This window comes from Myotis lucifugus, unplaced genomic scaffold (genome assembly GCF_000147115.1).
Source record: "Myotis lucifugus unplaced genomic scaffold, Myoluc2.0 scaffold_6, whole genome shotgun sequence".
Taxonomy (NCBI): Eukaryota; Metazoa; Chordata; class Mammalia; order Chiroptera; family Vespertilionidae; genus Myotis; species Myotis lucifugus.
The window spans coordinates 2,869,154-2,891,427 of record NW_005871054.1 but is presented as its reverse complement, the minus strand read 5'-3'; the positions used below and the strand labels follow the sequence as shown (position 1 = coordinate 2,891,427).

General features: G+C 34.6%; 1 protein-coding gene and 1 pseudogene across 2 annotated transcripts in view; one reads left to right on the top strand and one right to left on the bottom strand.

Annotated features, from left to right (window-relative positions):
- USP34 (ubiquitin specific peptidase 34) overlaps window positions 1–22,274 on the bottom strand; it is a 210,883-nt gene that overhangs the window by 122,139 nt on the left and 66,470 nt on the right. For both annotated transcript variants that reach the window (XM_014446966.1, XM_023746521.1), the window contains 8 exons: window positions 20,776–20,871; window positions 16,304–16,386; window positions 11,651–11,805; window positions 10,413–10,526; window positions 8,391–8,490; window positions 8,098–8,257; window positions 5,214–5,340; window positions 4,970–5,117 (listed from right to left, as the gene is read on the bottom strand). In XM_014446966.1, the coding sequence (XP_014302452.1) occupies window positions 4,970–5,117; window positions 5,214–5,340; window positions 8,098–8,257; window positions 8,391–8,490; window positions 10,413–10,526; window positions 11,651–11,805; window positions 16,304–16,386; window positions 20,776–20,871 (983 nt within the window). The remainder of the gene's footprint in view (window positions 1–4,969; window positions 5,118–5,213; window positions 5,341–8,097; window positions 8,258–8,390; window positions 8,491–10,412; window positions 10,527–11,650; window positions 11,806–16,303; window positions 16,387–20,775; window positions 20,872–22,274) is intronic.
- Window positions 13,109–13,388, top strand: LOC102434563 (annotated as a pseudogene).

Sequence of the window (22,274 nt, the reverse complement as noted above, 5' to 3'; positions counted from 1 at the left end):
AGGAGAAAACTTAAGTGAACACTTTTATAAGAGTTAACTTATTTGGTGACATGAAAATATGGTGATAAGAATTAATCTCACTGTACATTAAGCTTACTATAATTATTGACTAAAGTGGAGACAGTATTAAGTATCCTGCATTATTTTCTGTTGTACAAGTTAACCTTACGCAGTGAAAAATTAAAATGAAATTATCAGTTAGCATCAATTTAATGAGATCAATTCCTGTCTGCTTAACACCTTGCTGACCAGTCATGAGATAATTCATGTCTGCACTTACTTTAAGTAATTTTAAAACTCTAGATTACTTTATACCTTACCAGTCAGCAATGTTTGGACATGGAAACATGAGTTATCTGGTGACCAGTCAGCAAGGTGTTAACAATGTGAAAAATTTTACAAGTAAAAAACACTATGGAACTTTATGGGAACCTAAGCATTTGCCCTAGCAACACATGAAGATGAATCAGATTCAGTAATGCATTAATTACACAAGTAACCAGCCAGTACTGTTTTAAATATATTTTTATTGATTTCAGAGAGGAAGTGAGAGAGATAGAAACATCAATGATGAGAGAGAATCATTGATCACCTGCCTCCTGCATGCCCCACACTGGGGATCGAGCCTGCAACCTGAGCATGTGCCCTGACCAGGAATCGAACCCTGACCTCCTGGGCCCAGCAAGTGTTTTTAATGATCGAGTTTTCTCTTCCCTGTTCTTGCACACCAAAGCAAAGTAAAATAAACTATAATGCAGGAAAAAAATTAAAAAGCAAAGCTCTGACATGAAAAAATATGTATGTTACAACATCCCAGATTATGGTAAATTCAAGAAACTCAATAGATTGAGTCATTTTATTTCCAGAAAGCATAAAGTCCTTTTTGCTGCCCACACCTTCAATTCATTTCCCACCATCATCCCTACCTAAATATGCTTTAGCCAATTAGCCTCCTTACTCTTTCTTGAAAATACCAAAAATGTTCCCATCTCAAGACCTACGATGTTCCTCCACAGAAATTCAATAGCTCATTCCCTCACTTACATTCTAGCAAATGTAAGGCCTTTTGCCTACCCACTCTATCCACTATTTTATTTTTTTGAAAAGCAAGCAAAAATTAACTGACCACAGCAAAAATGTACTTAGGACAACAAAGCAAGGAAGGGCACACAAGAGAGCCTATGCTGGGCTGCTCTGGCTCACTGGGAAGTCAAAGAAAAGGAGGCCTTGGAGACATGTTCAGGGGGTTAGCCTGGGACTAGGTGCCTCTGCCCATTGCTCCCCTGATTGCAAGTCTCATAGGATCCCTTAGAGGTTAGGGGATACGTGCCTTGTGGGGGAAAAAGAGGGAAAGGGAATGGCACGGGCATGATCCCTGGAGGGAGAGGGCCTCAATTCACCATTAATCCCTTATTCTGCTTTTTCTTTCTTTAAAGCACTTAATAGCATCTGACATTATATATTTATGTTTCTCCTCCATAAAAAAAAATTCCAATTTCACAAAGGCAGAGATTTTATTATGTTTACAGCTGTAATCCCCAGTACAAGAACATAGCAGGCATTCAAATTAAATATTGTTTAATCCATACATTTCTTTTTAAAAAAGGATATGCTTGACAGAGTAAGAAAATTAAGGGGTTCCAGTTAAGATGGCAGTGTAGGTAAATGCAGTACTCGAATTCTCTCACAACCACATCAAATTTACAAATAAACTATAGAACAACCATCATTCACAACAGCCTGAAATCTAGCTGAACATAAGTCCTACAACTAAGTATATAAAAAAGCCACATCAAAACTGGTAGGGGAGGCGGAGACACTGAACAGGCTGGTCCCACACCCATGTGCTTTGGATAAAAATTGTGAGGGATATCGCAGCTGCAGTGGTAACCCCCTGAGGAGCAAAGGTCCCAGCCCCACATTAGAAACACCCCCCCACACACACAGCTTAGGGTTCCAGTGCCAGAAAAAAAAGGCCCCATAACTTCTGGCTATAAAAACCAGAGGGGATTATGGCAGAGTATGACAGAGAACTGCTGGAGTCTCAGGCATTCCTCTTAAAGGATCAGCGCACAAACTTACTCAAACTAACTCCCTCTGAGCTCCAATACTGGGGAAGCAGCTGGAAAGGCACCAGGGACATATGGGAGGAACTGAATTGTCTGGTATCAGGACAAGAGCTGGAGGGGCAGTTTTCTCCCAAACAGAAGTCTTAGCAGAGGTCATTCATTTTTCCTTTAGTGAGCCCTCCCCTCAAAGAGCTGGCAAACAGGAGCCATATCTGAGTCTCCCTCAACCTGGCTAACACAGTTCACTCTGACCTGCTGATTCCCTGAGACCACACCCCAACCAACTTTTGGTCCCATTCAAGCCACTCCCAGTGGCTTTTACATACAAACGGCCCTATTTTTTTATTTTATTTTTTTCGGAGAGAAAGAGAGAGAGAGAGAGAGAGAGAGAGAGAGAGAGAGAGAGAGAAAAGAGAAACATCAATGATGAAAGAGAATCATTGATTGGTTTTCCCCTGCATGCCCTCAACTGGATATCAAGCCTGCAACCCGGGCATGTGACAGACTGAGAATTGAACTGTGATTTCCTGGTTCATAGGTCGACACTCAATCACTGAGCCACGCTAGTTGGGCCAAAGGGCCCCTCTTGATTAATGATTCAAACGTTCCTAAAATCTCTCAAACAAGCAGCATCTAGCTAGGCATACAGTGTACCTCTCATTAAGTGGCCTCAAGCCCGGCACTAGTAACGTGGCCTCTCCTGAGCACCTCCATGCCCAGCACAAGTAGCAACTATCGGCAGATTGCTTACTATCTCATTCCATGGTGATCGCAGTTAGTCCTATGTCCAAATCATATGATCCAGGAGGCTTTGCCACTGGACCCTATAGGGCACCTACTACATAAGACCATTAATAAGCCCAGGAAGCATAGCAGCTCTACCTAATAACACAGAAACAAACACAGGGAGGCAGACAAAATGAACAAAGAAATGTATCCTAAATGAAAGAACAGGAAAAAACTCCAGAAAAAGAACTAAATAAATAGAACTAAATAGAGACAAGCAATCTACTAGATACAGAGTTCAAAACGCTGGTTGTAAGAATGAACAAAGGGGAAGAGTAGATGAACTTAGTGAGAACATCAACAAAGTAATAGGAAACATAAAAATGGAGATAAAACAGACCCAAACAGAAATAAAGAGTTCATTAACTGAAATGTAGAATACATTATAGGGAATCAACAGTGGAGAAGATTAAGCAGAGGATCAAATCAGAAATTTGAAAGATAAGAAAGCAGAACACAATCAGAACAGAAAAAAAAATGACAATATTTATTTAAGTTTCAATGAACTAAGTAAAATATCTTATTTTACTTAACTTTTCTATTCATTTTTTTATTAAAATTTTTTTTATTAACTTAGTGTAGATAAACTCCACAGGCTGGGCACTAAACAGCTATTTTCAGAATGAGTGAAACAGGACTACTGCTTTGTGTATCGACACATAAGAGACCTAGAGAACATTATGCTAAGTAAAATAAGCCAGTCACAGAAAGACAAGCAAAACAGAGACAGTGTGGTGATTGCAGGGGTGGAGGTGGTAGAGGGCATAGAGGGGATAAAGGTGATAGAAAAATAAAATTAAATTAAAAATAAAATGTGAATGAATGAGGTAACTTTCTATATGCACTAATATGGGATGTTCTCTAAGAATGATAAGGAAAGGACAGAGAGTATAAATAGAATGCTACATTTGTATTTTAAGAGTGTGTGTGTGTGTGTGTGTGTGTGTGTGTGTGTATCTACCTATATCTATATGAATATGCTTACATTATATCTTGGTATCTTCTGAAGGAAGTGTAGGAAACTAATAACATCTACCTTAGCAGGAGAGAAAAATCGGTGCTTTAAAGATCAGGGTAAAAGGGAGACTTTTCAACACCTACTGTGCCAAGAATATTTATTTATTATTCAAGAAAAAATTTAAGATCTGCTACTTCAGAAGATACACATGGTTTCATCTTAATTAAGCACACTGTAATAAAATGGTTGGCTCTTTACTAAAAGATGTCAAAGAATTATCATCCTGCACATAGTCATGTTAAAAATCCTAAAAACAAGCTTTAAAACTGTAAGATTTTTCCCCCTAAATATGTATTTAGCCTGTTATAATTTCAGACCCTTAAATTTTAAGAAAAATTAACAGCTTTTATCATCAATACTCTGATTAGCTCAGATTTTATATGTTATAGAAAGACACTAGAAATCACTAGTCCTCGCCCACCCTGCGTGGCTTAGTTGTTGAGCCTTGGTCCATGAACCAAGAGGTCATGGTTCAATTCCCAGTCAGGGTACATGCCCAAGTTTCGGGCTCGATCCACACTAAGGGACATGCAGGTGGCAACCAATCGATGTTTCTCTCTCATCAATGTTTCTAAGTTGCTATCCCTCCCTCTTCCTCTCTCTAAAACCCAGTAAAATATATGTTTTAAAATGCACTAGTTGTAACAGTAATGTAGAAATCAAATATACTTTTCAGGCCCACATGAAAAATTTCTTAATATGATACTTTTTTGGAGGGAAGGGGAGAGATGCACAGGTGGAATTGAAGGGTGCATTATTTTCATATGCTATGAAGAACAACAAAAACAAAATATATCTAAATGGTAAAACAAATTATTGATTACCAAGTAGTACATGGAAACAAATTATTATTTCCCACAGTGCTCATCAAATAACCTCCAAAAGTAGATATTTTTTTTAAAAAGGGAGAGAACATGTTTAAAAGTAACATCTGAAGTAACTCTTAACTCCTGCTTAAGAATGAATGGCATACCACGAGTAGGGGAAGGTGAGTGGGAGCCACAGATATGGTTGGTAGTCTTCAAAGAAGTAAAGCTTCAAAGTTGTTATTATAATGCTACCTAAGAAATATGAAAATTGGAACTATTGGACTTACCAGGAAACTCTCCCTTTCGGCTGCTTTGACCAAACTCCTGAAGCTGAGCTTGTTGATTTATTTGTTCTTTCTGTAAATTTTCATACCAATGAGTTACTTCAGCCCTAAGATCTGCTACCTGGTCACTAGGATACATTTCAATAGTCATCTGAAATATGAGATGCAACCAATTTAAAAATACAAAAAGAACAGATATTTGAACTGGGAAATGTTATCAATTTGTAAACTAAAATTATGCAACTACCTTATCAGGAAGTCCAGCTGGCTGACATACAACTCTTAGCGGCAGGGACTGTTTGTCACTCAATGCTTTCAAATGACTACTAATTCCAGTGCCTTCAATTTGCCACTGTCTGAGATGATATGCAAACCTAAAACACACAAAAACCACACATAGGAAGGATATTTTAAAACATTTTAATATTACTGAAGTTTTTATTATTTCACAAAATGAAAAAGCCCACAAAAGGTTCTAGTATATTCCAATTTAGTCTATCAATAGCATTAAGTTTAATTTTTTTCCCAAAATAAAAGCACTAAGTTTAGGTTCATCATACTGAATTAAACTTAAATAGCAAGTTGTAATTCCTACATTCAGAAGAGGGGGGAAAAGAAGGGGTACTAGAAATATTTTTTTTCAGAGACATAAGTTTTTCTAATAAATATATGTTAATCAGCCTAACAGAATTTTGTGGGCTTATTCCATGACTGCTAAAACTGAATTACGAAGACTAATATTTCAAAGGACACAGGCATCTAACATGACACTCTAAATATCTGTCAATTTTCCAAGTGATTTTTAGTAGTTGAAGACAGGATCCAGGGTACCTAAATTCAGATAAGAAAAAAATTATCAATATCTTACCTAATCATCAATTCTGGAACAGAAAGAGGGTAAGTAAGAGAATAAAATGGACTTTATTTCCTAGAAGCGGGCCAATGTCCGGCTTCTATTACTAAGCAAAAAATTAACCTTAGACAACATTTCTGGGCCCAATAATTCTTCGTTATGGGAGGAGGGGAGCTGTCTCATGCACTGTAGGATGTTTACTAGCATCCATGGTTTCTACCTGCTTACTACATGCCAATAGTAGCCCCTTCTGCCTTGAGCTATGATAATCAAAAATGTTTCCAGAAGTTACCTAATGTCTTCCAGGAAACATAACTGCTTCTGGTTGAGAACCACTGTTTTATTATAACCTTATCTTTAAAAAAAAAAGAGGAAAAAAACCTTTAAAAGAGACACTTTTATTTACTCTCTTAATATAAGGAATATATAAACACAATAATTACTTTATATTTTCATTCTATAAATGTTAGCAATTTTAAATAGTAGCACTGACCACATTAAGCACTTGAAACTGTACAATGATAACGCACAAAGATTCGCATGAAAATACCTAGATAAATCATTAAACTACCTCTTAGTTTTTTAAATATTCAATTGTTTCCAAGTTTCTCTACTAGCCACCCATAAAATTAAATAACCTTAGTTTATTTTTAAATAAGTTATTTATCTTACAACACTGTTAACATCGTATAAGGATTAAGGGTTTGAACCAACAGGCTCTTTTTATTTTGTTGTTTGTAGACACTGCAGCACAGAGAAAATTTTGGAATATATGTACAGGGGTAGGCAAAACTAGGTTTACATTTTTAGTACATAAAGCACAGCTCCTTTTATTATTTATTAATTATTTCATTATTTCCCATACAAACTGTAAACCTAGTTTTGTCCACCCTGTATATATTTATATCATTAACAGTAACTATCTGATACTATTTTCTATAGTATTATCTTGTGTAACATATAAATTTTATGAGTATTTATTAATTTGAATACATCACATTTGCTTATTCTTATTTATTTTTAAAAGTGGTACAAGTTACCTGGCAGTGTTTAGTTTCTGTGCAAAAATCTTGAGTTCACTACACATTCTTTAAAAACACAAAGAATTATTTTAAAAGAATTTCCACAAATTTCAACCATAATCAAAGTAAAAAATTTTGAAGTACCCAAATGTTTTAATCATAGAGTCATGTTATGTATAAGGAATGCCTAGAGGACCCTTCATTGTTCATTATTTCCTGATATTTTAAATAAAAATGTCAATAAACGTCAATTGTATGGCATTTTCATTATCAAATTAAACTCTGAAGTTGAAAGAAATGATTAACTTTAACAATTTTTTTCATCATATTTTTGTTGTTATTTTTCACCCAAGGATATTTTTTCCATTGATTGTTAAAGAGTGGAAGGGATGGAGGGAGGGGAAGAAAGAGAGAGAGATGGGGAAAGAAACATTGATATGAGAGAGATGTCAACTGGTCGCCTCCCCACACACCCCCACCACAGGGGCTGGGACTGAACCTGCAATCCAGGTACATGCCCTTGACTGGGAATCGAACTGGAGATCCTTTAGTGCATTGGCCGACACTCTAACCAGTAAGAAACACCGGCCAAGGCACAAAACAGTTCTTTATACTTTTACATTTACTCATGATTTCTACTACACAGAATTTCTTAATTAAAACTATCTACTCACCTTTCACTTCAGTCGATACATTCATAAGTGTTAATTTGCTTTATTTCTGTATTACACAGGGTATGTCTAAATTAATTATACAGATATTCATTAACAGAATTTTTTATCATGTTTCCATGGTAAATGGAAATTCAAAATTAAAATACTTTCTCCTAGTCCAGGAAGAAAAAAAAAACAAAAAACAGCGAATGAAACAACCTCAACTTGGTTCAACTATGAGAGATTATTTGATCTCTTGGAGAGGGTTTTAGTGAAACCGTTTTTGGTAGTGTTTTGCTTTTTCAATCTTAGTAATACTTTGTTAGTGATGGAATTCTGACTAGAAATTCTTATTCATGCATACCTTCTCACAACCTAATGATTTTAAAGCTCTGCAATATTTACCAGGAATCTATATTGCCTATTGTACCACTATATGTTACATATTATGAACAAAAATTGCTTCTAATACTAGCACTTCGTTTTTGGTAAGTTATGCTTTCTACCTGCCTCCCAAAAAAAACCCTCTTTTAAGAATACTTTTGGACATGTCAGCAATAAAAAAGTCTGAAATTCATTTTAATGTGGTATAAAAAAAATTACCTTCTCCTAAATGCTTCCAGATGTGTCTTCAGCATAAGAAGTCCTCTTTCTATAACAGTGAGACTTGAGTGTGATTCTTGTTCAAGACTGCTAGAAGCTATCATAAGACTCTCCATACACTTACTAATAAATTCTTGTTCCTTCTCCAAACCAGTTTTACCTGAAAATCAGATGTTCAGACATGTGAATCAATCTTATATTCTTGTTTTGCTATATAAAGAAAATTAACTGTAGCTAAACTAAAAATCTTCACATAAAAAACTATCTATTAGAGAATATTTCAAATAACTCACCATTAATATAATAGGAGTTAATATACTGGATAGCTGCTCGACTGACATCACCAGATTGTGCTCTTAAAGCAATGCCCCAAAATTGGTCCATACCACAAAGCTAAAAAAGAAAAATGTGACATCTATTTTGAAGTAACTAATTTAAGAGTCATACAACATCAAAAAGTTTTAATATCCTATAACAGTGGTCGGCAAACTGCGGCTCGCGAGCCACATGCGGCTCTTTGACCCCTTGAGTGTGGCTCTTCCACAAAATATTGGCTCTTCCACAAAATACTGACTTCTGCACATGGGCCACAAAGTTTCAATCGCGCCCGCACGTGGTATTTTGTGGAAGAGCCATACTCAAGGGGCCAAAGAGCCACATGTGGCTCACAAGCACGGTTTGCCAACCATGGTCCTATAAAATATTTAAAAGGTAATTCCTATTACTTAGTTATTAAATAACTAGAGGCCCGGTGCACAAAATTCATGCACGGGTAGGGTCCCTAGGCCTGGCTGATGATCAGGGCCGATCAGGGCCTTCCTTCATTCCACACTGCCCCCTGGTGGTCAGCACACATCATAGCGAGTGATCGAACTCCCAGTCTCCTGAACTCCCCAGAGGACACTCTGCATATTAGCCTTTTAAATATATAGACTATAAAAGACAAAAGCTGTTGAAATTCCCTCAATTACTGAGATATAGCTGAATTGACTGTAAAAATACTTATTTATAAAGCAGTTGACTGTGTATGTGTGTGTAATGTTCAGTAACTCAAAACTTGTGACTACATAATGGTAAAAAGTCCCCAAAACATGCTACAAAGGAATAAAAACACACAAAATTATTAGCATAATAATGATTCAATGCTTTCATATAACTTACTCTGATAAAGTCACTCCTTACAGGTATTCACAGAAAAATTTTTTAAATGTTAACCCAAGTTGTCACTTAAATTTAGGTTAACTATGAGATGACAAAAAAAAAAATGTTTTCCTGAAAACCACAGAAAACGTGGAGAATGGAAGTTCTTAAAAGCTGGGCAGGGTAAAGCAAGATATCCTTCTGATAAGTGACTAAACAGTCACAGTCTTTACAACAACTACATAAAAAGCAGTACTATCTCAAAATTAGAGTATGACTACTTCTTAGATAAAGCAGATCTGTCTGGTTGTCTGAAATCACAAACTGAAATTAATCATAGTACTATCAAAGTGAGAGTTAGAGCCAAAACATTAAATTTAAAAAAGAACACTATTCAAACAAGGATAGAAGAGTAGGAAGATACTATGAAAGCACTCTAGATATATTCTTTACCACATAAATTAACATCAGTTTTCTATGCCTTTGTCACTATAACACAACTCAAACTTCTCAAGAAAAGTAATGAAAAATGTGAATGGATAATAATAAATGAAAACTATCATTAATAAGCTGGAATGTCCAATGAGGAAGACTTTCAAATAGTCTGTATCAGGAGAGTCTAGAAATAATGCATTCAACAAAACCCAGTAGCCAATCAATCAGGCAAATGGAACTCTAGAGATAAGACTAGCAACTTGTGAGAGTTTCAGCTAATAAACGGATTATATGACTCATAGTCAAAGATGACTTAGATTCTATTCCATAATAGAGGTTAGCAACAGGAACTCTGTAACTGCCCAAGAGCAACTAAAAGTTTTGGCCTCAACAAATGACATTAAAATTAGATTTTAGACAAATCAACCTTCTAATTGATAAAACTACTTGATTATATTACCTGGGAGTGTTTAGAGGACTAAAAGAACACTCAGATAGAATCTTCTCTATTAATCCAAGAATGTGCAACAAGTTCATTAAGCACAACCAAGATTATCATTGGTAATGAAAAGTCATCAAATTTGCTTTATAAAACTTTTATTCTAAAACCTAAGAATAAAAGTCTTCATAGTAAATTCAATGGTTGACAAACTATATAACATAATTCAGTAATCTAATTTGAGAAATAAAACAAAAATTCCACAAGCTGACCTAATAAAATGACAAGTCTAAATCCTTACCTCAGAGTTTGAACCACCATCATAGGCACTGGTAGCCAATCGAGCCAAGTTACATAGATGCTGAAACAGGTTTAAGCCAGTCATGCTAATCGTTTCAGGTTTTAGCTGGGGCATCTTAAAAAAAATTTTTTTAAGCTGGTTTAGTGTGGTGAATTAACATTTTATTGGATTTAACTTAAGAGATTTAAAGTAAACTTGATTTTACTGAAAATATTCTAGAAAGAAATGTAGCAGCTCAGATTTTCAATGATAATTTTAAAAATTAAAATAGATAATCTAATGAAAATTTTATTCAGGTCATAATTAAAACATCTCTCAATTGTTTCTATTTTTATACCGAACATAGACTCAAATCAGAGAAAACAAATAAAAAATTTTATCATTTAAATTTTATCATTTTTGTATACATAGACCATGCACATTTATGAGATGTGTAGCTACATGTACAGTTTGTGTGTAAGTCACAGACTGAAATTAAGATAGTGAGGGTCTATTTGTAGCTTTGCTTTAGAACTACTAAATGACTTAATTTACATATACTCATTCACATTTACTCAATTCTACCACAGAGATCATGTGAGTTTGCAGAGAGCCTTTACAATCTCAAAAGCATGCAAATAATTTAAAAAGTCTATTGCTGTGTTATTATCAATGTCCTCAAAATTCAAATGGAAAATTAACACCTGAACCAATTGCTGCATCTGATAAAGGAGAAAAAAAACTAGATAGAATGTCATTATTATCATTATAGCAATTCCTGCCTTGCCAGAGATCTACAAAAAATTCTGAATATTGGTTTACATCTGCTAGAAGACTGGCTGAACCCACAACCTATTTAACTAAGAAGAGTCACAGAACACAACTCTACACTTGTGGGTGTGGATACACTCATGAAAATGTAACTACAATGTTATTATTTTAAAAATAAAAGACTCCCCACATTTCTTATAAGTATTTGCCTGAATTAATACTTAACACTAATTAGCATAAATACTTTAGTTAAGAAACAGAATATTTTTGTAAATAAAAACTAAATATTCATTTTGATATAAACACTAGAAGACAAAATGAAAGCAAAATCTAAGTGGCAAAAACTATATAAGGAGTGCTGAAAAACAGTACATTTACTTTTTTTAAAAGTGTTAAAAGATGAAAAATTAACATTACAGAGTTTAAGAGATAAAAAGGAGATATGGAAAAACAATAGAAACAGTAAAACTGTCAAGAAATAAAATTACCTTCTCTAGGAAAAGATGTTTGTAGGTTTCCATTCCCATAGCATGTTGATCTTTACTTCGAACTTGATTTAAAAACCAATGGAGTGCATCATCATAACACTCAGAATCTTCTACTAAACAATGCCATAAAATGTCAACTTGCTCTAAACTTAACCCTAAATAAAAATTACCAATTTTGAATCATGAAACATACAATGCTTCGATCCTAATTCAATGTATTAGAAGCACCAATATATCAAAAAACAGATGTTTTATAGCCTTTTATAAATATTATTTTGTAAGAGATTTCACATAATTATGCTTTCAAATGTAGTTAAATATAACCTATATATAAATTATCTAAAAACATACAACTTATATAATATCCTAGAAGAGTCATTTGATCTGGAAAATCATTCTTCCTAAAGTATGAACATATTACTGTATTAAAGTACACATAATTAAAGGAAAGTAACCCCAAAAGTTGAGGATTCAGTTCTAAGGTTTAAGCATTAAGAACAGAGTGGATACCATGTTCAAAGCTCATTCTATGCACACAGGAGGTAAACAATGCATGCTAATAAGCATTATTTTTGTGAACTGTGAAAAAAAGGATCCTTGTGATAAAGCAAAATGGAACTGCCTGCCTAAAACAGAGAACAACAACACATCAGGGGATACAATCAGCTGGGAAGCCAAAGTAATGAGATGAAATCTGTATGGTACTTTGACCCAAGTATTAAATGATTCCAAAATGTGACAGAAGGAAGTCAGAGAATTAATCAAAAAGAAGACAAGGTATTAAAGGCAATCTGAAGTCTGAATATGGATGAGACAATCTAAAGGGATAGAAATAAAAGCATCACACGGATTTCTAAAGTATATCATAAGGGGTTCCAAAGCCTGAGACTGCTCCCCAGAATCAGAAGTGATATGAAGTTATGACAGAATCATAAAAAACCTCTTTCTTGGAAAAAATAGGTGAGATCCAGAAAATGGAGGGAGGAGGGAAGAAACCCTCAGAAAATATTTACCAAGAAGCAATACCAGCCTAAAGAGTTTAAGCCAGTGATTCCCAAAGTGGGCGCTACCGCCCCCTGGTGGGCGCTGCAGCGATCCAGGGGGACGGTGATGGCCACAGGTGCATTTGTTTTAACTTTTTTTGTATTACCTTTCTATTCTGAGTTCAATAAATAGTTTCATAATTTCAAACTTCAATGTTTCTAATTTACACCTTTCTTTACTATATTTTACGAAAAAGGTAGAAACATTAATACATATATCTTTCTGTTTAATTGCTATTAAAATTTAAAAAAAATTAATTTCCAGGGGGCGCTGAGTAATATTTTTTCTGGAAAGGGGGCGGTAGGCCAAATAAGTTTGGGAACCACTGGTTTAAGCAGAAAAACAGTTTCCTAGGGTCGCCAGTCCAAGCCAGCCAAACGATCTTGCCACGCCTCCCACCAAGACTTCATCAAAATGGAACACGCTATGGAAACCATGATGTTCATGTTTCATAAATTTGCTGGTGATAAAGGCTACTTAGCAAAGGAGGACCTGAGAATACTCATGGAAAAGGAGTTCCCTGTACTTTTGGAAAATCAAAAAGAATCTCTGACAGTAGACAAAATAATGAAGGACCTGGACGAGTGCCAAGACAGCAGAGTGGGCTTCCAGAACTTCTTTAAGCTAACTGTCAAGCTCACCATAGCATGCAATGACATTTGTAATACACATGAAGAAGAAGGAAAGGAAGTAGGCAGCACTGAGCAGTTACTTACACCCTGATAACAGTTCTCCCAATTAGTCGCTTAAGGAATATGTGCCCCACAGCTTCCCCCTGTATGAAATTTCATGAGCAGATTGGGACCCTTAACAAATATACAAATACCGTAGCCAGTCTGGCTCAGAGGATAGAGCACTGGCATTCAGACTGAAGGGCCATGGGTTTGATTCTGGTCAAGGGCACATACCTCGGTTGAAGGCTCTATCCCCAGTCCCGGTTGGGGCATAGGCAGGGCAGAGCCAATCTATGTGTTTCTCTCACATTGATGTTTCTATCTATCTCTCTCCCTCCCTTCCACTCTCTCTAAAAATCAATGGAAAAATGTCCTCAGGTGAGGATTAACGATATGTATGTGTGTGTGTGTGTGTGTGTAAAATCCTAGCCCATTCAATAGGGAGAAAGAATACCACATGGTCTCACTCATTTATGGATAATTAAGACCCTTATAAACTGATGAACAAAAGTAGATAAAGAGGCAGAGGAACTTCAAACAGACTGTCAAACTACAGCGGGAAGTCCGGGGAGGGTTAGCGGGGGGGGGGGGTGTAAGAGATCAACCGAAGGACTTGTATGCATGCATATAAGCATAACCAATGAACACAAGACACTGGGGGGTAGGGGAGGCCAGGGGAAGGTCAAGGGGAGAGAAAAAAAAAAAAGGAGACATATGTAATACTCTTTGTAATACTTTAAGCAAAAAAATAAATAAATAAAATAAAGCCAGATAAGCTTTTGATTTTTATATTGCTTGTATCCTCTTGCCCTCAAACAAGTTTCTTTTTTAGTAAAAAACAAATAATCAGTATCCTATCAGTGTCTCACAGAAATAGTTAATGTTCGCCCTAACCGGTTTGGCTCAGTGGATAGAGCATCGGCCTGCGGACTCAAGGGTCCCAGGTTCGATTCTGGTCAAGGGCATGTACCTTGGTTGCGGGCACATCCCCATTCGGGGGTATGCAGGAGGCAGCTGATCGATGTTTCTCTCTCATCGATGTTTCTAGCTCTCTATCCCTCTCCCTTCCTCTCTGTAAAAATCAATAAAATATATTTTTTTTAAAATAGTTAATGTTCAAAATATTTGTTCTAAGAACAACTTGTGCCTCTGGGAGTCACCATAAAACTAGAAACAACCTTTAGGGTATATAATAACTTAAAACATTAATTAAGGAGAGAGATAAGTGAAGAAAATAGATAACAGTCCTAAAAAATAGTACCCCGGTAAATTATTAATTAAATGATAAAACTGAGGTGTATTTATAAATGGCTGAATCACCAATCCACATTCAATAGGCAATGCTTTGTTATTGCTTTAAGTTTTTAAAAAAGATATTTGTTGATACGTTAATAATCAGTATTAACTTACTGAATATAACTTTGGAGTGATCATATTATACCTGACAGGAACTATACCAGTAAAAGTACAATTATGATCTGGGAGAAGTGAAATTTTCAACTTGATTCTATCTGGACAGTAGCTATAATACACAAAGAATTTATACTGTGCTTACTGTGATGGGAGCAGCAAAATAAATAATTCATTATTCAAATAGAAGAGTGGTTAACATTTTCCCATGAATCTATTCTAAGCCAACATGAAATTTAGTGGGCATGTGAAATTACTTATGCTGATAATACTTGTTTTGGCTTGACTTCTCCATGAGTAAGACAGGGTTTTTACATTTTATATTATTTATTTCCTGTATGTTATCTATAATAATGGATATGATAAATGACCTAGTAACATGAGACAAGGTTTCCAATAAAAAACAGGAGTCTTCATTTTGAAATCTGTTAGTATAACAATGTCGGTGGGATTTGTTACAAATAACTCAACTTGAAAAAATTAGAGACTTAAACAGTAAAATAAACACATGGTGCATCTCGAGCACAGATATGGACTTAAAAAGAGTGATGACACCTCTCAGGCTAGTAAGACACTTATCCGTTTGACTATACTAACAGTTTAAGAAAGAGAATGTCCTCACAAATGAGGTTTACTGATGTGAACACACATAAAGAGTGTGGGGAGTGAGAGACAACATAATCAGTCTAGTAAGAGAAAAGCAGCTCTGGCAATCAATCAATCCATCAATCCATCTTCCTTCTCTCTTGTGAGAACAGTTAGCATGCAGATTTGGACATGGTTCACACTCTTAATATACCTGAGCAATCTCTTATTTTTTAAAGGTTAACTGTTAATGAAATAGAGTTTGAGATTAATCTAAATAAAACTACGGTCTCTAAATGTTTCTTTCTATTACCTATGAAACTAAGTAATTTTGGGTAAGATTAGCTCTGATAATAATATGTAAGACAGTATCTGTTTCCAACTGTGGTGATAGGAAGATTCTATAACCAAAGGTAATAAAAGATGCAATCACCCTAACATGGTATGTTCTTGATATGAGTCATTTATCCATTGAAAAACTGGCATTTTCAGAGACTAGTAAGAATGTGTCAGGCTCATGCTGATATTGCCATATATACTGAGAAGACATTCATTATTGAGAATAATCTAGTGCAGTGATGGCGAACCTTTTGAGCTCGGCGTGTCAGCATTTTGAAAAACCCTAACTTAACTCTGGTGCTGTGTCACATATAGAAATTTTTTGATATTTGCAACCATCGTAAAACAAAGACTTATATTTTTGATATTTATTTTATATATTTAAATGCCATTTAACAAAGAAAAATCAACCAAAAAAATGAGTTCGCGTGTCACCTCTGACACACGGTATCATAGGTTCGCCATCACTGATCTAGTGACTAAGACATTCATTATTGAGAATAATCTAGTGACTAAGAAATCAAAATGCATGAGTATATTTCACTGGACACTTCTCACTACAGATCTAAAAAATGATTAAAATACTGATTTAAAAACTTACTGAAGTGATCAGGTGATCCCAGGGTTGAAAACACACAAGTCAAGAACTGAAGTCGGACTTGAACTTCAGCACTATGGCTATACCTACATATAAAAAGTCATTAAAATAATTAACCCTATTTCTTAATTACTTTTAAAGATTAAATGACCCTAATCTTAAATTATACAAAGAAGTAAAATTCATTTTCATAATTACTAAATATTTTTATTATATAACTTTGGTTACACAAAAGGTCATACAGTCAAATGTCATGTTTGAAATTTGTTATTTAATAAATTATAAAAATCTCTAAACTATTAGAAAATGTACTTTCAAATTAGATGATCAGAAAGTACATAAGAACCCAACAGTGGAACAAATACATTTTGAAATTATGCAACATGCACATAAATTACAAGTTAAAAAAAACTAATATAGAAATTGCATGTTTCATTATCACTGTCCTTCCAATGATACAACCTTATTCCTTAAACAAGAAATGCTAGTAAAATATCATTTACATAAATCAAGTTCTTGAGGAATTCGGCTGATACACAACTGACACTTCTGAATGTTATTTCAAATCTAAATACTATAATTCATGTGTACAATATTCAATTGTTAATTTAAGAATTGTTTTGGAAGCTTATTAAGTAGGTGATTTTGCATGGTTTTCTGGGAATTCAGTTTGTAGGCATTTGAAAAGAAACAGCATTTTAAAAATGCTGGATGAGCCCTAACCAGTTTGGCTCAGTGGATGGAGCATTGGCCTGCGGACTGAGGGGTCCCGGGTTCGATTCCGGTCAAGGGCGTGTGCCTTGGTTGCGAGCACATCCCCAGTGGGAGGTGTGCAGGAGGCAACTGATAGATGTTTCTCTCTCATCAATGTTTCTAACTCTCTATCCCTCTCCCTTCCTCTCTGTAAAAAAATCAATTAAATATATTTTTAAAAAATGCTGGATGAGGAAACATAAGAGATGGTCTGAAGAGCTATAGACAGAGGGCCAGATTATAGCCAGCCTGAATGTCAGATAGAAGAGGTTGGTATTGATCTGGGTGGAAGTCACTGAACGATATTGGGGAGGGAAAAAGTTAATGATCAGGTTTTCATTTTAGGATTCCTTTAGCAACCCTGTGAACTGCACAGTGAACGAAGTAATATCACAAAATTCTAGTACTACAAGCACCTGAGCACTCAACCAATGAAACCGAGCACTCAATCAATGAAACAAAGTCAGTGAGTTCTTATCTCTATGTTACAAAACAAAAGTCTGATTGTAGATGAATTGCCCAAATTACTTTGCCAACAAAAGGCAGCAACCAGCCTGAGCCAGTTTACAGAGTCAGAGCCTCTTAAATCAATTTCCAATAATCTTTAAGTACAGATTTTTTTAAGTTTCCCCAAAATTAGTTTCAAAAATTTCATTAAATTCATTGTTACAGTTTAAAGTTTTTCTACAGATTGAGTTTGCTGGATATAGCTTTACTACTCTTTATTGTCTCATTAATATTGGCAAAAAAAAAAAGAGAGAAGGGGGGAACTCTGCTTCATTATTGTTGCAGTGCCCTTTGTAAAGATGAAAGTACATGTGGCAAAGTGGCTGGAGTGGGGGAGGTTGGAATATAATAAACCACTCACAGACTAAAATGCTATCTAAATAGAATTCAAGGACAGCTATTAATAGTTTCTCATCCTTTTCTAATAGGACACATTTTGTAGCAGAGGCCTTGAAGTACTCTGAGACTGAGTCTGAAGGACCTTGATCACAGACATAAAAGGTGAAGAAAGTCCTGTTCTTTACAAATTGCCTTTATTTCTTGAATACTTTCTTCCCTATATTCGCAAATCAGAGTAAGAAACCCATAACCCTAGGAAGCATGGATCCAGTCCGTCACCCATTCTTCAGTTTCCACAGAACCATTGGCTCTACACTTCTGTTCCCCAATGAACAAGTAGAAAATAATGTGCCATGAACTCAGTATGCTTTACCAAAGAGTAACAAATATAAAACTGTTTTACAGCCTGAAGGAACAAAGGAGCTATACCAAAATAGTGCAGACAACATCTCTCTGCTCTAAGGTTTTATTCTCTAAAAATGCCAGGCAACAAAGCTAATGGGATGATTGGAAAGATGCTCTGGTGTACCTACGGAAATATAAAACTCATCTCCAAAGAGCACTATTCCTCTATTTTTTTTTACCACAGAATCAATGCTTGTAAGAGGCTCCACCTCTGGTTCTACTAACAAAGTAAGTGACAACCCTGTAGATAATGCTGTAAACAACCAAGTTTCAGACCTGTGTTTATTTTTTGTCACTTAATGTTGGGACTTTCACTTTTTTAAGGTAATTCATCTGTTTTCCACTCCTCTCTCTTAAGCACCCCATCCCTTCTCTTTAAGCCCACAGGCTGTGGTTGTGGTAGGAGCTCTTTTGTAACTTAAGGTTTATTTCTCTTCTGATAGGTAACCTGAATTCTCTCTCTCCTGAAAATGCTGAGGATGTGGGTCACATGTGATTTAATTTCTGCTCCTTTTTTATCTTATAGATTTTATAGAGGATGTATGGAGATGCTCACATTTAGGCCATAATTATTCTTGACCTCTGCTTCAAGAAGAAAAATTAAAGGAGAACACAGACTATGAAGAACACTTAGAATTTTAATAGGATTTAAAGAGAATGCATCTTGCGTAGTGGTAACTTTATAAGCAAAACTATGGAATAGAGTAAATTTAGGGAAATATCTAAAAAATAACTTGATAGGCTTGTAGAATAGGATACCGTAAGAAATCATTGAACAATAAAATAGGAAAGGCTGGCTGAGTTTAGATTTTAGAGGGCCCAGGATAGTAGGCTGTAAAAAACTGGTATTTATTTTTTATGCAGGGGAGAATCTACATGGGCTAAGGCACAAGTTTCTTGTTTGCTTTAGCAAGGTAATCACAATTTATAGATACTCTACTATGTGCCAGATATTACTTACTAAATTATTTTATTTACTCCTTACAAAAATTCATAAGGTAAGTAAATGAAATTTATTAGAGAAGTAAACAACTAAAATAAGGTCAAAACAAGAGATTCGTAATCTAAATACATGTCTGTATGATTTTTAAAACCCATGTGCTTTCCAACAATATCATACTGACTTCCTAATTTAATAAAGATAAGAAATTAACAATCACAGGGGCAGATTTTGGCAAGAAGACTGATCCAGAGGTTGGTTAAAAGAACTGGAACAGTGTTTGTGGTAATGTCAACTTGTAAAAAGACATGAAATATATTTTAGCATTAAGGTAACTAGAGACTGATGACAGTACAAGGGAACACTCAAGAACAGGAATTATAGAAAACAGACTGTTTCCTTGTTCATAAAATGTGTGTTTATAAAATGAATTATAGAAACCCTGGCTACACTATTTTTTTTTTCTGGCTCCACTATTTATAAAATGTGTGACCTTGGGCAAGTTATTTACCTCAGAGCTTAAATGTTTTTATTTTTAAAATGCAACTACCTACCTCAAAAGAGTTGTTGTATCTTGAAGTTAATACTTATTACTTAAATGACATCTAGCACACAATATCAATGAACACTAGCTATTTTTATCAACATCATCATCATTATTCATGTTTGGAAATAAAAGAATCCCCAAAAAATCCATTTGTGGGAAAAAAAAGTAAATTTATTTTTGAAGGTGAATAAGCATGTATGCTTTAAAGGTCTGTGACTTTTCTGAACACTTTTCCAGTCAAATCAGCTTCCATCTATGTGGAAGTTTTCTGTGTGCAGATCTTCTCAGTAAATACTGTGCTACTTCTCATATTTACTAATATGCTGATATTAACAACGAGTTGGTTTCCTCAATTAGACTATCAGTCCCCATCAATTGACTCACAAGCAGTAACCTTATGAATTTTACGTGTTTACTTCTGGGCAGGCATTTCCCTGTAAGCATAGTTTTAAATACAGCTATATCACTGACCAATTTCTACCAATTCTTATCCAGAGTCAGTTCAACATATCCAGAGAACATTTTTAATGATGAAATATTAACCAGTTATGCCACCAGTTTTTAAACTTTCCACACATGTCCTAAACTTTTTAAACTAGTATCCAATTAAAGTAATAAAGGAAAATGTTTTAAATTAATTATATGTTAAATATATTTGTTTGAAAGTAAATATTTAAAAATTTTAGAGTCAATGCCCCCAATACATTAAGACACAGATACTGATGATTTCTGGGGAAAATTTTTTAGTTCCTGAAAACAACTTTGAACAGAAATCAATAGTGAAGGTTAACCATGCCCAAGTTATAAAAGATTAAGAATTACAAAAATAACTTTATGAAATACAACTTTAAAAAATCCTTTCTTTCTCTTAAATTTTTCACAACATTTTTATCTTCTATATAAAAGAAATAGAAACACTGGAAAATTATCTTTCAGAGGACAATCAAGAGTTAAACATAACTAACCTAATTAAGAGATACTTACAGTGCATGTTTTTGCCTTCCTTCTCTTACAGACTGAATATAGTATACCAAATTATCAAAGAAAAGCTTCATCATATTCAGTTCTTTTTCTGCCCACCTGGACCAATTGAAAGAAAAAATAATTTTAAAGCCATAAGGTAAGATAATAAATCTATTATAGAATGGGAAAAAAAATATATATATATATATATTAAAATCTTCAAATACAAAAATCTTTTCATTACCAAAACTTACACCTTAATTTTTATTAAAGTATCAATGTTATTTTATTTTATTTTATTGCTTAAAGTATTACAAATAGTAGTACATGTCTTTTTTTCTCCCATTGACATCCCTCCCCTGCCTTCCCACTGTAGTTTGACAGTCTGTTCGATGCTTCTTTGCCTCTGTATCTATTTTTGTTCATCAGTTTATAATGTCTTTTAATATCAAAATACTCAATCCTTGTGAAGGGGGAAAATGTCTGGTACAGTGCTAATTATAAATGGTTATCATGAATATTAAAAATGTCTGACACAGTCCATATAAGAATAGACTGTATGCATTGGTCATTATTTAGCAGAATTTAGTAGAGGGCCTGACATATAAAACACATACAATATAAAATTACTAAACCAGAAAATTTTACTATCAATATGTAATCTGCTTATTTTTTTAAACAATTTTTAAAAATCAAATAAATATTCAGGTATTAAACTCCAAAGTAGGAGGAAAAAGAAATAGTGGTAAATATAATCAGAGATCCCAAGATCTTTAACTTCCATAACTAACACTCTATCTTATACAATATTTACTAACAACACACCTGCTAAAATGTATAGATATAAAAGGATTAAAACTCCCAAACTTCTAATGTAGTTTAAATCATGTTTTGCTATATAGTTTTCTTTTCAAAATAAGTTACTCTCACTTTGCCAATCATTTAATGAAGATTAAGTGGTAGAAAGAAAACCTAAAACTTAAGGCTTAAAACCAGTTCTAACAGACTTGCTCTACAGCTTTGGGCAAGTAACCTGACCTCTTGAAGTCTGTTTGCTTGTTACCTGAACATTTACTAAGAGAATCAGGGACAACTTCCAATTTTAATATATGGCCCTAAGAGTTTAACAGATAATATTTACCAATGTTGAGGGCTGCTGCACATAACACATTCACAATAAATGGTTTTTGTTATTACTGATACTAAATAATCATAAGGGAGCTCAGGGTTCTGATAAGATTTAGGATACCAGTCTCATGTTAGAGACCCAGTGATCTGTCATTAACTGAGCTTATTTACATTTAATTTAAAGAACAAGCTCGAAGAGTTTCGACTCAATATATTTAAGTTCAGGAACTAGATCAATAACTATATATTCAGAGTTTGCCTCTTCTACAAGAATGTTACCCTTTCTTCCTCCTTAATAATAACCTTCTCAAATAGCCACAATATGTCAACAATTTGCCCAAGTGAATTCCTTTCATGCTTTAGAATTTTGTGATTCAGCCATTTAAACACTA